Genomic DNA, 15,798 nt, shown 5'->3' with positions numbered 1-15,798 from the left:
ATAAAATAAATTGCATGCTATGATCACAAATCAGTAGAGAATGTTCTAAGAGAACAATTTAGCTTTCTCTTCAAGTTTCTCATATTAATTTGGACTAAAGTAATTATTTTCAGCCTCCTTAAAATTAAGTGATTTTCAAATATTCTCCATTATTAAATGTAATCATGACTCTTTCCTCACAGTGCAAAATCTTATACTTAAACATAATGCAGTATTTCATTCTGATAAAGGAGATCATGAAGAGCTACTGCATAAAATTATGTAAATAACTATAAAGTTTTTCTTCTGCTAAAAAAAGTGAATAGTACACACTGACAGAGATACCACCACTACCAAGATAAAAATGAGAAAACATTTTAAGAGCTCAAAATCCTTAATTTCGTAGATTAGGACATTTATAAATGAACTTCAAGTTTACATAGAGTACCATTAAAAATAAAATAAAAACACTGAATACTGAGGACATAGTATGCATTATAAGCTATATTACACTACAGATAGACTGATGTTGAAGTATTCTTAATTGTAGCAATTAAGTTGTTTTTCACTGAATAGTATTCAGGTACAGTGGCAGCGCAGCTTTAGGAATTCAATATGATTCCCATGGCAGGTTTTAAATGAAATTGATTTCAGCACCCAGTAAATATTTACTCAATGTATGGATTTTAATGATTTGTAATTGGAAGTCAAAATACAAAAGGCAGGTATAAACTTAAAGTATTCAACTTCCGAATAATAAATAAGAAAATATTGGCAGATCTCTAGAATAAATGAGTAAAAACTATTTAAAAACACCGTCTGCAATAAGAATGTCTTTCACATTTCAAAAATAAATATATAAGTGAATGAAATATTTGAGCAACCCACCTTTCCAGAGGACTCCAAAGAAGCTTGTGGATCTTCCGTCGCATTTAGAGATCCAGGACACGGAGGAAGGCTGGGGCTGAAGGCCATGAGGTCGGTCTTGGGCGGGCCCTCCGCGGAGCACACCCTCTGCCGCCTCTGCTGCGAGTACGACCAGCTCCCCACCGCGCTGGAGCACACCAGCGTGGGCTTCCCAGGCGCGCACGCGCCCTCCGCGGGCGGAGCCGAGCAGCGCAGCGCCGTGTACAGCAGCAGCGTGAGCACCAACAGGCTGGACACCGCGCAGATGGCGATGATCAGGTACACGTTGACATCCACCAGCGCCGTCTCGGCGCCAGCGGCGCCCGCCAGCACCCGCGACGACGCCTTGGGCGCCTGGCCGCTCTCCACCAGCGACAGCAACACAGTGGCGGTGGCCGTGAGCGCCGGCTCGCCGTGGTCCTTCACCAGCACCAGCAGGCGCTGGCGCGGCGAGTCCGCCTCGTCCAGGGTGCGCGTCGTGCTGATCTCGCCCGTGTACAGCGCCACGCGGAACGGGCTGCGCGCGCCACCCGCCGCCGGCTGCAGCTCATACGACAGCCACGCGTTGTAGCCAGAGTCGGCGTCCACCGCGCGCACCTTCGCCACCACGTGGCCCGCGCCCACCGACCGCGACACCAGCTCGCTCACAGCGCCGCCGCCGCCGCCGCCGCCGCCCGTCCCCGGCCGCGGCAGCAGCGCGGGCGCGTTGTCGTTCTCGTCCAGCACGAACACCTGCAGCGTCACGTTGCTGCCCAGGGGAGGCACGCCCGCGTCGCGCGCGCTCACTTGGAACTGCAGCAGCTCCAGCTCCTCGTGGTCCAGCGGCTGCAGCGCGTACACCTTGCCGCTCTCCGCGTGCACCGACACGTAGCTCGACAGCGCACGCTCGCCCACGCGCCGCTCCACCAGCGAGTAGGACACCAGCGCGTTCTCCTGCGCGTCGGCGTCCCGCGCAGACACCGTGAAGATGTGGCAGCCGGGCGGGTTGTTCTCCTTCACGAACACCGTGTACTCGGGCTGCGCGAATGCCGGCGCGTTGTCGTTCACGTCCGCCACTTCCACGGACACGCTGGCCGTGGCGGAGAGCGAAGGCGAGCCTGCGTCGCGTGCGGTCACTACCAGAGCATAGTCCGACACGCTCTCTCGGTCCAGGGCGCTGTCCAGCACCAGCGAATAGTAGTTCTTGAAGGTGGACACCAGCTTGAAGGGGACACGGGGTGTTAGTGTGCAAGTCACCTGCCCGTTGGCGCCAGAGTCACGGTCGGACACGCTGATCAGGGCGATGACACTGCCCACCTGAGCATCTTCTCGCACCGGGAGAGCCAAAGAAGTGATAACCACTTCGGGTGAATTATCATTTTCATCCAGAACTTCCACTAGTACAGTGCAGTGACCAACCATAGGTGGGTTTCCTTTATCTGTAACATCTACATGAATTTCATAAGTGTTACTATCCTCAAAGTCAATAGCGTCATTTACTCTTATTTCTCCCGTTTTTTCATTCATTAGAAATTTCCGCCTTGTGCTGGATGGAACCAAAGAACTAAATGAGTATATCATTTCTTTGTTTACTCCTTCATCTGCATCAGACGCATTTAGCCATATTACTAACGTTTGGTTCGCTGAATTTTCATACATCTTAACTTCATAAACAGATCGGTCAAATATAGGTGCATTATCATTGGCATCCAACACCAAGATCAGCAGAGTAACAGATCCAGTATATTCCGGTTTGCCTCCATCAGTTGCGGTTAGTAACAACTGAAGCTGAGGATTTTCTTCACGATCCAGCATTTTTCCTAGAACAAGCACTGGGGTTTTGGCTTTGTCCTTTCTGTTTATAATATCAAGAATGAAAAACTCATTTGGACTGAGTCTGTAAGTAAGCACTGCATTCTCTCCAACATCCGCATCAGATGCGCCTTCTAGCGGAAACCGAGAGTCAAGCAGTCGAGATTCGGGTATTGAAAGCTTTTGTTCTGAAACGGAGAAGACTGGCGGGTTGTCGTTTATGTCCTTTACCTCCACCTCCACATGGAAAACCTGCAGCGGCCTGTCCACGATCACCTCCAAGTGGATGCTGCACTCCGCGCTCCGCCCGCACAGCTCCTCCCGGTCGATCCGAGAATTCACAAACAAAATGCCATTCTGCAGATTTACCTCCAGAAGATCCCCGTGACCCTTGGACGCCACTCGGAAGAGGCGCGGCACCAGCTCTGCCAGCTCCAGCCCCAAGTCCTGGGCGATGCGGCCCACGAAGGTGCCGTGTTTAGCCTCCTCCGGGACAGAATAATGGACCTGGCCGCTCCCCGCCTTCCAGGCTGCGAGAAGCAGAAGCAAGAGCAGGCGCAAGGCTCTTGGGCTGCTGGGTGTGTAGACCAACATCATACCTTTCTGCCGATTAACAAATTGATGAATCAGCAGTCTAGAACAAACATGCTCTCTGAACTTCTGCTATTCGACTTCTTACATCTAATTTTATCGAAATGGCTGAGATCTGAGAATGTAGCTCCTTTCTGGTCCTTGAGAAACAGGATTATGCCTTTGTTCTAAAAACATTTTATGGAAGACAGCGACATCCGGTGGCTGATGTGTAAGTACAATTCCATGAATTTAACAACTTGTCTTTCATTCATAGTTTTTCATTCTATTTTGACGTATTTGTATCTCTATGGATCTCCAAAAGTTCACATGATGTCTCTTTTGTATTAACAGTAATTATTGTTTACCCCTAGTTCAGGGTTTTCTTGAGTGCAGAACCTCAGAGAGGTAATTTCTTCTCCAACCATGATTATCATTAGTTACATTTGAAAATAGTCTTAATATTTGTATATACTGAGTGTATTAGTATTTTGCTGGATAACAAATTTAGACCACTTCAAGTTTTTTTAAAGATCTGATTTATTTGAGAGAGAGAGAATGAGTGGCGGGGAGGAGCAGAGGGAGAGTGAGAAGCTGACTCCCCATTGAGCAGGGAGCTTCATGAGGGACTTGATCCCAGAACCCTAGGATCATGACTTGAGCCGAAGGCGGGTACCCCTAAATATCTTCAAGTTTTGACACTTAATTCACTTCTCTTTGTCATTTTCTTGAGATTAAATAAACCTTACTAGACCCTAATCTGAAGAATCAGTTCTCTGTGAGGTGTTCAGTCATCCCTAGATAGTTGAGAGAAGATCACTGGCTTCAACATCAGAAGTATCTCCATTCTGACTCCTCTTCTTAAACTTACTGTGTGCCTTGGGGAAAATAATTTAACCTCTCTGTCTCTGTTTCCAGTTTTATAACATTCATACAATAATAATATGGTGGTTATATGAATTATGATACATTAAATGCCTAGGATTGTACCTTAAGGAGAGTGCCTGCTTCATAAATGGCAATATTCTCAGGACTCAATTTAGCCACATTTATTTTCACATTGTGTCAAGACCCCAATAGGCTTTTTGGTAAAAATTATTACCTGTAGAATATTATCACTCTGCAATGCCTTTACTGTTACTACTGCACAGGCTGGTGGTTCCTATCTTTAGAAAAACAGAAAAGTACTTTTATTGAGAAATCAGTTATACAAGGAGAAGTTTCACTTTTTCCTATGCATCTTACATGGGCAAAAATAAACTTCATTATGATTCTAAATAAAATAATTCAAAAATTTATGATTTCCACTTGCAGAAACAAGTGCTTTCATCTCTGTTATATTTAATCTTTTCAAGGACCCCAAATGTACAATTTTGGAATTACCTAATAGTTCTCTCAGTGTCAATAAAGTTTTTCATCACTACTTGCAGTAAAAATATTTTCTTTCTCAAAGTTCTTGGAATCAAATATTCAGCAACTGAAATTAATATATCTATACTACTGAAAAAAAAAAAAAGAGAATGTTCTCTTTTCCCAAGAAGGGAAAACTTAATAAAAGGACTTTGGTCTTATCCAAAGGTTAATTTATTTACTTTAATGATGTGATTTATAAAAGAGATAAAAATTTTTAAATTCTTTTGGTTGTTATTAGGAGCTGAAAAATAGAGCAACATTTATGAACAAGAAAACTGACAGGAATGTGTCATTTAATTCATTGATTCATCTGTTCTACTAAATTGTTTTTACACTTTTCTACTTCTTTATACTGATCTTAGGTTAAAGTCCATTCAAATTCTGATTTTAAGGGTTATTTTTCTTGTAAAGCATGAATTAAAGTATAACAAATTGTGGATCCATCCACAATACCAATCAATGTTTAGTTTGAGTTATTACCTGAAATCTAATAAGTTTATCAGTGAATAATCATCTCAACACAGGTAATGACATAAACTAAACTCCATTCCTGTTAATGTGCATTTTACAGCAAGTAATAACATAAATATGCCAATTAAATCTTCAATAATGAATACAAAGTAGGGGGTAGTTAAATTATATCCTGTCAAATCATAAGAACTTGGTTTGCCAAGCATCTCATAGAGCTATTGGATCTAAAACTTCAGTTGAATAAGAACCACCTGGGGTGCTTATTAAAATGCAAATTTGCCAGTCCTAATTATTTCAGAAATGTTGGGATGGAATCTGGGAACCTAAATGTTCAATAAGAACTCCAGGTGTTGCTAATGCACTTAGCATTATCAGGTCTAGGACAGGGTAGGTTGACCATAGGCCACAAGTTACCTGGGATATACTCCATTTATGTCTGTGGTCTTCTGTATTTATTTATAGAGTCCCTTCACTAGCAAGTGTCTAAAATTGGGTCAGAACTTAGATAGTTAGCCCTATATAAAAACTACAATTTAGGGACTGACATAGGGAAGTTTCATTATTGGCTTCATGATTGCTGCTTGAATTGAAGAGTGTTATCCACAGAAACACAGAGAGCTAGATGCTAAGCAAAATACTGAAGTGTCTTCCATGCTCTCACCTCTCTATTTTGATTTTCCGAGCTGTTTTAAGTCCTAACCTCCCTGGATTACAGTGTGCTCATACTTCCTGAAGATGCAAAAGATAAATTCATTAGATATTCACTGATCTTCTGAAAATTTGCAGAGGACGATAGTCCGTATTCAGGAGAAAATAAATATTAATATAAAGTACAAAATTAGCAATTATATCAATACAGCCATCAATAACAAAGAATAAAATTTATAATTATAGAAGACATAGTAAATAATAAATAATACTAGCTCCAAGAGACTAAAGGAGTGGGGGGGTTAAATTTCTAGCACTCCTCAATCCATATAATCCACATAACATACAATCAAATACCTGGGCCCAATTCACTTAATTCATCGATCCATCTATTCTACTAAATTGTTTTTATACTTTTCTACTTCTTTAGACTGACCTTAGGTTAAAATCCATTCAAATTCTGATTCAGGTGTCCTTGCACATGAAAGAGTACAACGACAGAGATATTTGAAGATATGTCTGGATTTAAGGTGAATATGCTGACAGATATGGACAGGATTGATCACAGGCGGTCAGAGAATACTCAAGTTTTTTTAAGATTTTATTTATTTATTTGAGAGACAGAGAGAGACTGAGAGAAAGAGAGTGAGAGCATGAGAGAGAGGAGGGTCAGAGGGAGAAGCAGACTCCCCGCTGAGCAGGAAGCCCAACGTGGGACTCAATAGCAGGACTCTAGGATCATGACCTGAGCCGAAGGCAGTTGCTTAACCAACTGAGCCACCCAGGTGGTTACTGAGAATACTCAAGTTTTGAAAGAAATATAATGAAAAGAGGGGCCCCAAGAGGGGCACAGTTGGTTGAGCAGTGGACTCTTGATTTCATGTCAGGTCATGATCCCAGGGTCTTCAGACTGGCCTTGTGTTGGGCTCTGGGCTCAGCAAGGAGTCAGCTAAAGTTTCTCTCTCCCTCTCCCTCTGCCCCCACCCCAAGCTTGCTTGCTTGCTTTCTCTCTAAAATAAATAAATATATCTTTTTAAAAAATATATATATAATGAAAAGAAAATAGATTGCTTTATGACATATACCAAACATGTCCTCTATAAGGGAAAAGAAAAAGTTACTGAAATATATTATTTAAGTGAATTTTACTTGCACTTTTATGGTTTTATTGTGACTCTATTCTCAAAGCTACTCTGATTTTGCTCTGCTGAGTTTTTAATTAAGGAATACCTTGTTAAAAATCTAACACAATAAAAATATTGGAATAGAAAAATAAGTCACATAACAAAATTCAAAATAAGTACAAATGAAGTTTCTAAAATATAAATTAGAAAACAAAAACTTGGACTAAAGACAGTGTGAAGAACCACCAATCTAAAGTCACATGCCACAATTCAGGAAATATAAGTTTAACATGTAATGAGTTTAAAGGTGCAATTGATTCATCTCCAGATTTCTGTCTTTCAGAATTATTGAGAGAAAAAGTAAATAACATCTCCACTGATAGGGGTAACTTTTTAAAGTTATAGACTGAATTTCAAGAGAATTCAAAGTGTAGAATGTACATATATCTGCAACGTACAAACATGTATACTAACAAAAATTTCAGTAAAAAGGAGAAAGTCTTCTGAAGAAAGAAAGTACCTCTCAGGAAGTATTTTCTGCAATATCAGATAAAAGATCAATTTTAAGAAATTTTCTAAATGTAAAAAAGATTCTCAATCAATACACTGTCAAGCATATAGAAACATATTTTACAAAAGTTGGAACGAGGGGCATCTGGGTGGCTCAGTCGTTAAGTGTCTGCCTTCGGCTCACGTCATGATCCCAGGGCCCTGTCATGCAGCCCTGCATCAGGCTCCCTGCTCAGCTGGAAGCCTGCTTCTCCCTCTCCCACTCCCCCTGCTTGTGTTCCTTCTCTTGCTGTGTCTTTCTTTGTCAAATAAATAAAAATCTTCAAAACAAAAGTTGGAATGAATTATATTTCTAACATTTGTTGTCAGAATTAGATTACTTCGGTAAAGTAACAGTTTTCTAGGATATACTGAAATTTATTCATTGAAATATTAAACACTGAGTAGTGCTGGCCAAACATGTCTCCAGTCTCCATCCAGAGAAAGGTAGAAAATGACAGTTACATATTTCTGCTTTGGGGTTTCTTATAAACAATAGATTATATACTAAAGTACCATGCAAACTTTAGAAATGAGGGGCACCTGGGTGGCTCAGTTAGTTAAGCGGCTAAGGGCTTAAGTGTCTACCTTTTGCTCTGGTCATGATCCCAGGTTCCTGGGATCCAGCCTCCTCATCGGCTCCCTGTTCAGCTGGGTCTGCTCCTTCTTCTCCCTCTGCCCCTCCCCTCTCTCGTAGGCACCCACGCTCTCTCGCACGCGCACTCTCTCTCTCAAATAAATCAGTAAGATCTTTTTTAAAAAAGAAATGAATAAATGATAGACTGGTGTTGAAGTATTCTTAATGTGCAGCAGTTAAGTTGTATTTCACTGAATAGTTTTCAGGTACAGTGGCAGCGCAGCTTTAGGAATTCAATATGATTCCCATGGCAGGTTTTAAATGAAATTGATTTCAGCACCCAGTAAATATTTACTCAACGTATGGATTTTAATGATTTGTAATTGGAAGTCAAAATACAAAAGGCAGGTATAAACTTAAAGTATTCAACTTCCGAATAATAAATAAGAAAATATTGGCAGATCTCTAGAATAAATGAGTAAAAACTATTTTTTTAAAGAAGAGATTTTTCAAAAATGTTTTATTTACTTATTCATGAGAGTCAGAGAGAGAGAGACAGAGGCAGAGGGAGAAGTAGGCACCCCACTGAGCAGGGAGCCCGATGCGGGGCTCCATCCCAGTACCCCGGGATCATGACCTGAGCTGAAGGCAGACGCTTAACCACCTGAGCCACTCAGGCGCCCCGAGTAAAAACTATTTAAAAACACCGTCTGCAATAAGAATGTCTTTCACATTTCAAAAATAAATATATAAGTGAATGAAATATTTGAGCAACCCACCTTTCCAGAGGACTCCAAAGAAGCTTGTGGATCTTCCGTCGCATTTAGAGATCCAGGACACGGAGGAAGGCTGGGGCTGAAGGCCATGAGGTCGGTCTTGGGCGGGCCCTCCGCGGAGCACACCCTCTGCCGCCTCTGCTGCGAGTACGACCAGCTCCCCACCGCGCTGGAGCACACCAGCGTGGGCTTCCCAGGCGCGCACGCGCCCTCCGCGGGCGGAGCCGAGCAGCGCAGCGCCGTGTACAGCAGCAGCGTGAGCACCAACAGGCTGGACACCGCGCAGATGGCGATGATCAGGTACACGTTGACATCCACCAGCGCCGTCTCGGCGCCAGCGGCGCCCGCCAGCACCCGCGACGACGCCTTGGGCGCCTGGCCGCTCTCCACCAGCGACAGCAACACAGTGGCGGTGGCCGTGAGCGCCGGCTCGCCGTGGTCCTTCACCAGCACCAGCAGGCGCTGGCGCGGCGAGTCCGCCTCGTCCAGGGTGCGCGTCGTGCTGATCTCGCCCGTGTACAGCGCCACGCGGAACGGGCTGCGCGCGCCACCCGCCGCCGGCTGCAGCTCATACGACAGCCACGCGTTGTAGCCAGAGTCGGCGTCCACCGCGCGCACCTTCGCCACCACGTGGCCCGCGCCCACCGACCGCGACACCAGCTCGCTCACAGCGCCGCCGCCGCCGCCGCCGCCGCCCGTCCCCGGCCGCGGCAGCAGCGCGGGCGCGTTGTCGTTCTCGTCCAGCACGAACACCTGCAGCGTCACGTTGCTGCCCAGGGGAGGCACGCCCGCGTCGCGCGCGCTCACTTGGAACTGCAGCAGCTCCAGCTCCTCGTGGTCCAGCGGCTGCAGCGCGTACACCTTGCCGCTCTCCGCGTGCACCGACACGTAGCTCGACAGCGCACGCTCGCCCACGCGCCGCTCCACCAGCGAGTAGGACACCAGCGCGTTCTCCTGCGCGTCGGCGTCCCGCGCAGACACCGTGAAGATGTGGCAGCCGGGCGGGTTGTTCTCCTTCACGAACACCGTGTACTCGGACTGCGCGAATGCCGGCGCGTTGTCGTTCACGTCCGCCACTTCCACGGACACGCTGGCCGTGGCGGAGAGCGAAGGCGAGCCTGCGTCCCGCGCTGTCACCACCAGGTCATAGTTCGCCACGCTCTCTCGGTCCAGGGCGCTGTCCAGCACCAGCGAATAGTAATTCTTGAAGGTGGACACCAGCCTGAAGGGGACATGGGGCTTTAGGGAGCAAATCACCTCGCCATTAGCTCCAGAATCTCGGTCAAACACATTAATCAAGGTGATGACTGTGCCCGGTTGAGCATTCTCTGAGATAGGGAGAGACAGGGAAGTAACAGTCAACTCTGGAGCATTATCATTAGCGTCCAAAACTTGCACATGAACTGTACAGTGACCAGCTAGTGGTAGGGAGCCTTTATCGATCGCTTCTACTCGAAGTTTGTAGGTTTTGCTTTCTTCAAAATCGATATGTCCTATTGCTATAATTTCTCCACTTAATGCATCCATGTAGAACTTAGATTTTATATCTGTGGAAACACCACTAGAGAATGAGTAAATAATGTCCGCATTCGAGCCTTCATCCAAATCTGAGGCGTTAAGTTTAATTACCAAAGTTCCATTGGGAACATTTTCTGGTAATTTCACCTCATAGAGTGTTCTGTCGAAAGCTGGGGCGTTGTCATTGGCGTCCAGCACTTTGATGAGTAACTGAACGGTGCCAGTCAGCTCAGGTTTGCCTCTATCAGTGGCTGTGAGCACTAAATGAAGTTCTGGAGACTGTTCCCTGTCTAAAGGTTTCCGTAATACAAGTCCAAGAGGTTTTACCTGTTCGTCATTTGTTGGTACGTCCAGAGAGAAAAACTCGTTGGGGCTCAGTCTGTAAGTCAACAGAGCGTTCTCCTCGATATCTGCATCGGAAGCGTCCTCTAGTGGAAACCGAGAGTCAAGCATCCTGGATTCTGCAATAAACAGATTCTTTTGTGTCTCGGGGAATACAGGCGGATTGTCGTTAATGTCCTTCACCTCTACCTCCACATGGAAAACCTGCAGCGGCCTGTCCACGATCACCTCCAGGTGGATGCTGCACTCCACGCTCCGCCCGCACAGCTCCTCCCGGTCGATCCGAGAATTCACAAACAAAATGCCATTCTGCAGATTTACCTCCAGAAGGTCCCCGTGGCCTTTGGACGCCACCCGGAAAAGGCGCGGCACCAGCTCCGCCAGCTCCAGCCCCAAATCCTGGGCGATGCGGCCCACGAAGGTGCCGTGTTTGGCCTCCTCCGGGACCGAGTAGTGGACCTGGCCGCTCGCGCTCTCCCAGGCTATGAGAATTTTGAAAAACAGCAGTAGATGCCAGTTCCCCCGGTCGCCTCGAATCGAGTACACCATTTCAAATTAATTGGTTTTTTTTAATTCAAATCGTAACTTGTCTCAAAATTTGGAGGAATTTTCTTATCTCTTTCTTACTATCATGAAGTGCTCGCCATCGTTCAACATCCGCTTAGAGAAACAGAGTGAAGAGTCTTTCCAATATGAAAATGGATGACTTAGTTTTGTCTTGAATGAGAAAATTTCGCGGTAAAGAGCGACATCATGTGGCCAAATAGTAAGTATGAGCTACAAATATCAACTTTTTATTAATAAATATGAAGTTTTATTTTAACACCTGATTTTTTCCCCTTCATTTTCGTTAAAGCACAGGACAACACTTCTCGTACTTGCTGAAAGCATTAAGAGACTTAACTTCTAAATATTTAGTGTAACCATAACTGTATCTCCTTATGCCTTGAAAACACGTTTTCTCACAGTTTTAAATAAAAATAAAAATCTGACAATGAAGCGAATCACACAGCAGGAACACTAAGTTTTCAAATATTTTGTTCAGAGTTCAGATAACTTCATTTTCTTAGATTTCTGTTAAGAAAACTCTTGGTCTCAAGTATTTACTAATGGAAGAAAAATTTAGAAGGGGTGTTTGTTTTTAGGAAACGGGATAAAAGCAACTAATTCATATACTTCTCCTGAGAAAACACAATAATAGAAGGTTTAGAGGATCTTTGAAGAGGAATCATTTGTATTAAGTGAATTTTGCATGGAAGAAGTATTCTGAATTTCTCTTTTCATCAGAATTTATAAACTCTGTTCCAAAAGTTCATGGTTCTTATCTCTTTATTCTTTACATCCTTTCTAAGCTCCACATTTTATGAGTATCTACCTGTTTTTACAACCTCCAATTTAATTTAGATTATTTCATAACATATTTATTTCATTAGATAAATATTGGTACTCATTTATCATACTTAGTGCAGTCCTTTAATCAAGATTGGGGTGGTTTTATCCTTTTTAATTTTACTTCACAGAATAAATTTTCTTGAATGTCTCATCCTTTGTTTCCAAGTGCAAATTAAATAATTACACCTGTATTGCTTTCCAATTTTGATATCTGCCTAAATGAGTTTTTTCCAACTTGCATGTTTTTAATTAGCACAAAAATGGACAATAAAACCACATAGGCATACCATTTATGTGGTAACACTAAATAAGAGCAGGTACAAATTTTAAAACCACATTTCTCATAATTAATTGTCTTTAATACCGTTTAGTCATATAATGTATAGTGGCATAGCTTTATAAAAATTTTTATAAAGACTGGTTGGTAGCCTTAGTCTTAACTTAGATTTCCTTTTAAAACGGAGAATAAGGGAGCTAGTTATGAGTTAAACAGTATTTCAGGATGGCATGTTGACTATAAACTCAAAAGGTACATTAATATCAATTCTACAAACAGTAAATATGAATATAACTTATTTAAGCTTACTGGTTCACATTTTTTAAAGCATCCTCATTTGTTTAAAGTTAAGTACTATAAATGGTTCTTGAAAATCTATTGTGGACATATTAGTCCAACTAGTTGGGGGCTGCAGGGGTGAATTATGTGACCATCCAAATCAGAGCCTGATTTAGAGTTAAAAAATCAAACTACATTACAAAAAAGTTACAGCCATGGGTAACATAATAAGTCACTCAGATAATACAGCTTCCAAAGCTCACAAATCCCGGTGACCCTCCTTTTCTGTTTTGACTTACACATACCTTTCTTTTAAATAAGCAAAGAATATAAATGTTCATCAAAATTCTGGAAGTCACTGAATTCAATTCTGAATGATATCATTCTGAATGATAGTTTTGGCATTTGATATTACAGTCACTTTCATTATAAATATTTCCTTCATTCTAGGTCAAGGTGAAGTAAAATAGGAAGAATATGATTCCCAAGTGCAGAGTCTTGAGTTATGAAGCGGCCAGATGAATGTGCACATGCATGCTGCAAAGCTACCTTTTGTTGGGCTGTAATATTCTGCTGCTCAGCATGACCTGGAAGTCCTTTTTTTTCAGAGAGAGAGGGCATGTGAGCATGTGCATGCATGAGCATGGGTGGGAGGACAGAGGGAGAGAGGGAATCTTAAGCAGGCTCCACACGGGCTCCATCTCATGACCCTGAGATCATGACGTCAGCTGAAATGAAGAGTCAGACACTTAACTGACTGAGCCACCCAGGTGCCTCTGAAAGTCCTTCTTAAGAAAGAGTCTCCAGAGTGCATCACTAGCTCCAGGATGATTTGGTTGAAGATTGGTTACACTAGTAATTTTCTTTCCTCATTGCCCAGTTCTGCCAAGATTGCAATTCTGTTTTTGTTTTGAAAACCCAGTCCTGAAGGGTTTGCTGCCATGTTCCAATTTTCTGTTCCAACTATGTTCAGTGGCAGTGAGTTGGCACTAATCACCAAGGCCACAAGTGCACTTGGAACTTCCTTGCTTTGGGATGGCATTCTGAAAGGGAGCACCACTTAGAGGCCACCAAACAGAGCCCAACATGAGGCTCCACAACCTTCTGGCCTTCCACTGGGCTTCTGCCTCCTGACTCTGCCTAAATGAGTTTTAAATATTGCTGCTATCCTGGATTATTTCAATAGATTCTTATTGTGTTATCTTGCCACAACCCCCTTTATCCTTCACTAAATCCTGACAGTCATCTTCCTGAAACACACCTTTTATTCCTGTTGTTTCACACTTTTAGTTTTCAGATGACTTTAGAGGTGAGTCAAAATTTCTTAGTCAAGTAGTCTAACTTATCCAAGAGCTTTTTCTCATATTACTTTTCCTGTCTTATCTCATACTCTTTCTTGTAAAAACCATATGTTTTGACCAAAGCAGACTATTCTGTGTCCAGCCACATTGGGATTTTCTGTGTATTCATTTACATAAGTTAGTCTGATCCCAGGAATGCCCATCATGTTCAGTATTCTCTAAGAGAAAACTTCTCCATTTTAAAAAAAGATTTGTTTGTTTATTTATTTATTTATTTATTTATTTATTTATTCAGGGAGAAAGAGAATCTCAAGCAAACTCCACACTGAGCATGGAGCCTGATGTGGGGCTTGACGTTCTCTAGAATAGATCACAAACTGGGTCACAAATCAGTCCTCAACAAATACAAGAAGACTGAAATCATACCATGCACCTTTTCTAACCACAATGCTATTAAACTACAAGTCAACCATAAGAAAACATTTGGAAAGACCACAAATACATGGAGGTCATACAATATGACTAAACAATGAATGGGTCAACCAGGAAATCAAAGAAGAGATTTTAAAAAGTACATGGAAACAAATGAAAATTAAAACACGATGGTCCAAAACATTTGGGATGCAGCCAAAGCAGTCTTAAGAAGGAAGTATATAGTAATACAGGCCACCTCAAGAGCAAGAAAAATCTCAAGTAAATAGCCTAACCTTACACCTTAAAAGAGCTAGAAAAGAACAACAAGTGAATTCCAAAGCCAGCAGAAACAGGGAAATAACAAACATTAGAGCAGAAATAAATGGATAGAGAAACTAAAAATGCAATAGGACAGATCAATGAAACCAGAAGTTGGTTCTTCGAAAAAATTAATAAAATTGATAAACTTCTAGCCAGACTTAGCAAAAAGAAGAGAGAAAAGACCCAAATGAAAAAAATCACAAATGAGAGAAGAGAAATAACCAACACCACAGAAGTACAAACAATTATAAGAGAATATTATGAAAAAACTATATGCCAACAAATTGGACAACCTGGAAGAGATGGATAAAGTCCTAGAAACAAACTACCAAAACTGAAACAGGAAGAAATAGAAAACTTGAACAGACCAATAACCAGTAAAGAAATTGAATCAGTAATCAAAAAACTCCCAACAAACAAAAGTCCAGGGCCAGATAGCTTCAAGGCAAATTCTACCAAACATTTAAAGAAGAGTTAATACCTATTCTTCCCAAACTATTCCAAAGAATAGACTAGGAAGGAAAATTTCCAAACGCATTCTATGAGGCCAGCATTACCCTGATGCCTAAACCAGATAAAGACTCCTCTAAAGAAGAGAATGACAGGCCAATATTCTCAATGAATGTGGATGCAAAAATTCTCAATAAGATACTAGCAAACCAAATCCAACAATACATTAAAAAATCAGTCACCATGATCAAGTAAGATTTTTTTCTGGGTTGAAAGAGTGGATCAATTTTTACAAATCAACATGATACACCATTATAATAGAAATTATATTATAAATTAATTAATAAAAGAAAAAATAAGAACCATATGACCTTTCCAGTAGATGCAGAAAAAGCATCTGACAAAGTACAACATCCATTCATGATAAAGACCCTCAGCAAAGTAGGTTTAGAGGGGACATACCTCAACTGAAAAACCCACAGATAATATCATCTTCAATGAGGAAAAACTGAAAGCTTTTCCTCTATGGTCAAGAACAAGACAAGGATGTCCACTCTTACCACTGTTACTTAATATAGTACTGGAAGTCCCAACCACAGCAATCAGAAAACAAAAGGAAACAAAAGGCATCCAAATCAGCAAGGAAGAAATAAAATTTTCATTATTTGCAGATGACATGATACTCTATATAGAAAACCCA

At 42.3% G+C, this 15,798-nt stretch overlaps 2 protein-coding genes and 1 pseudogene across 2 annotated transcripts; all 3 read right to left on the bottom strand.

The window, feature by feature from the left end:
• Positions 1 to 558: 558 nt before the first annotated feature.
• On the bottom strand, positions 559 to 3,270 carry LOC148164321 (protocadherin alpha-10-like). Its single transcript, XM_088023169.1, has 3 exons — positions 821 to 3,270; positions 671 to 781; positions 559 to 592 (listed from the first exon to the last, which is right to left on the bottom strand). The coding sequence occupies exons 1-3, from the start codon at positions 3,268 to 3,270 to the stop codon at positions 559 to 561; spliced, it is 2,595 nt and encodes an 864-aa protein (XP_087879295.1).
• A 5,486-nt stretch (positions 3,271 to 8,756) lies between these two features.
• Positions 8,757 to 11,213, bottom strand: LOC148164320 (protocadherin alpha-7-like). Its single transcript, XM_088023168.1, has one exon. It carries the CDS (start codon positions 11,211 to 11,213, stop codon positions 8,757 to 8,759), a length of 2,457 nt encoding a protein of 818 aa, XP_087879294.1.
• Positions 11,214 to 13,053: 1,840 nt separating this feature from the next.
• On the bottom strand, positions 13,054 to 13,555 carry LOC148164319 (SOSS complex subunit C-like; annotated as a pseudogene).
• Between the last annotated feature and the right edge of the window lie 2,243 nt (positions 13,556 to 15,798).

This window comes from Eumetopias jubatus, unplaced genomic scaffold (assembly GCF_037043125.1).
Source record: "Eumetopias jubatus isolate StellerSeaLion01/CBP00866 unplaced genomic scaffold, mEumJub1_p1.0 scaffold_5, whole genome shotgun sequence".
NCBI lineage: Eukaryota > Metazoa > Chordata > Mammalia > Carnivora > Otariidae > Eumetopias > Eumetopias jubatus.
This window is presented reverse-complemented; position numbering and strand designations above follow the sequence as displayed.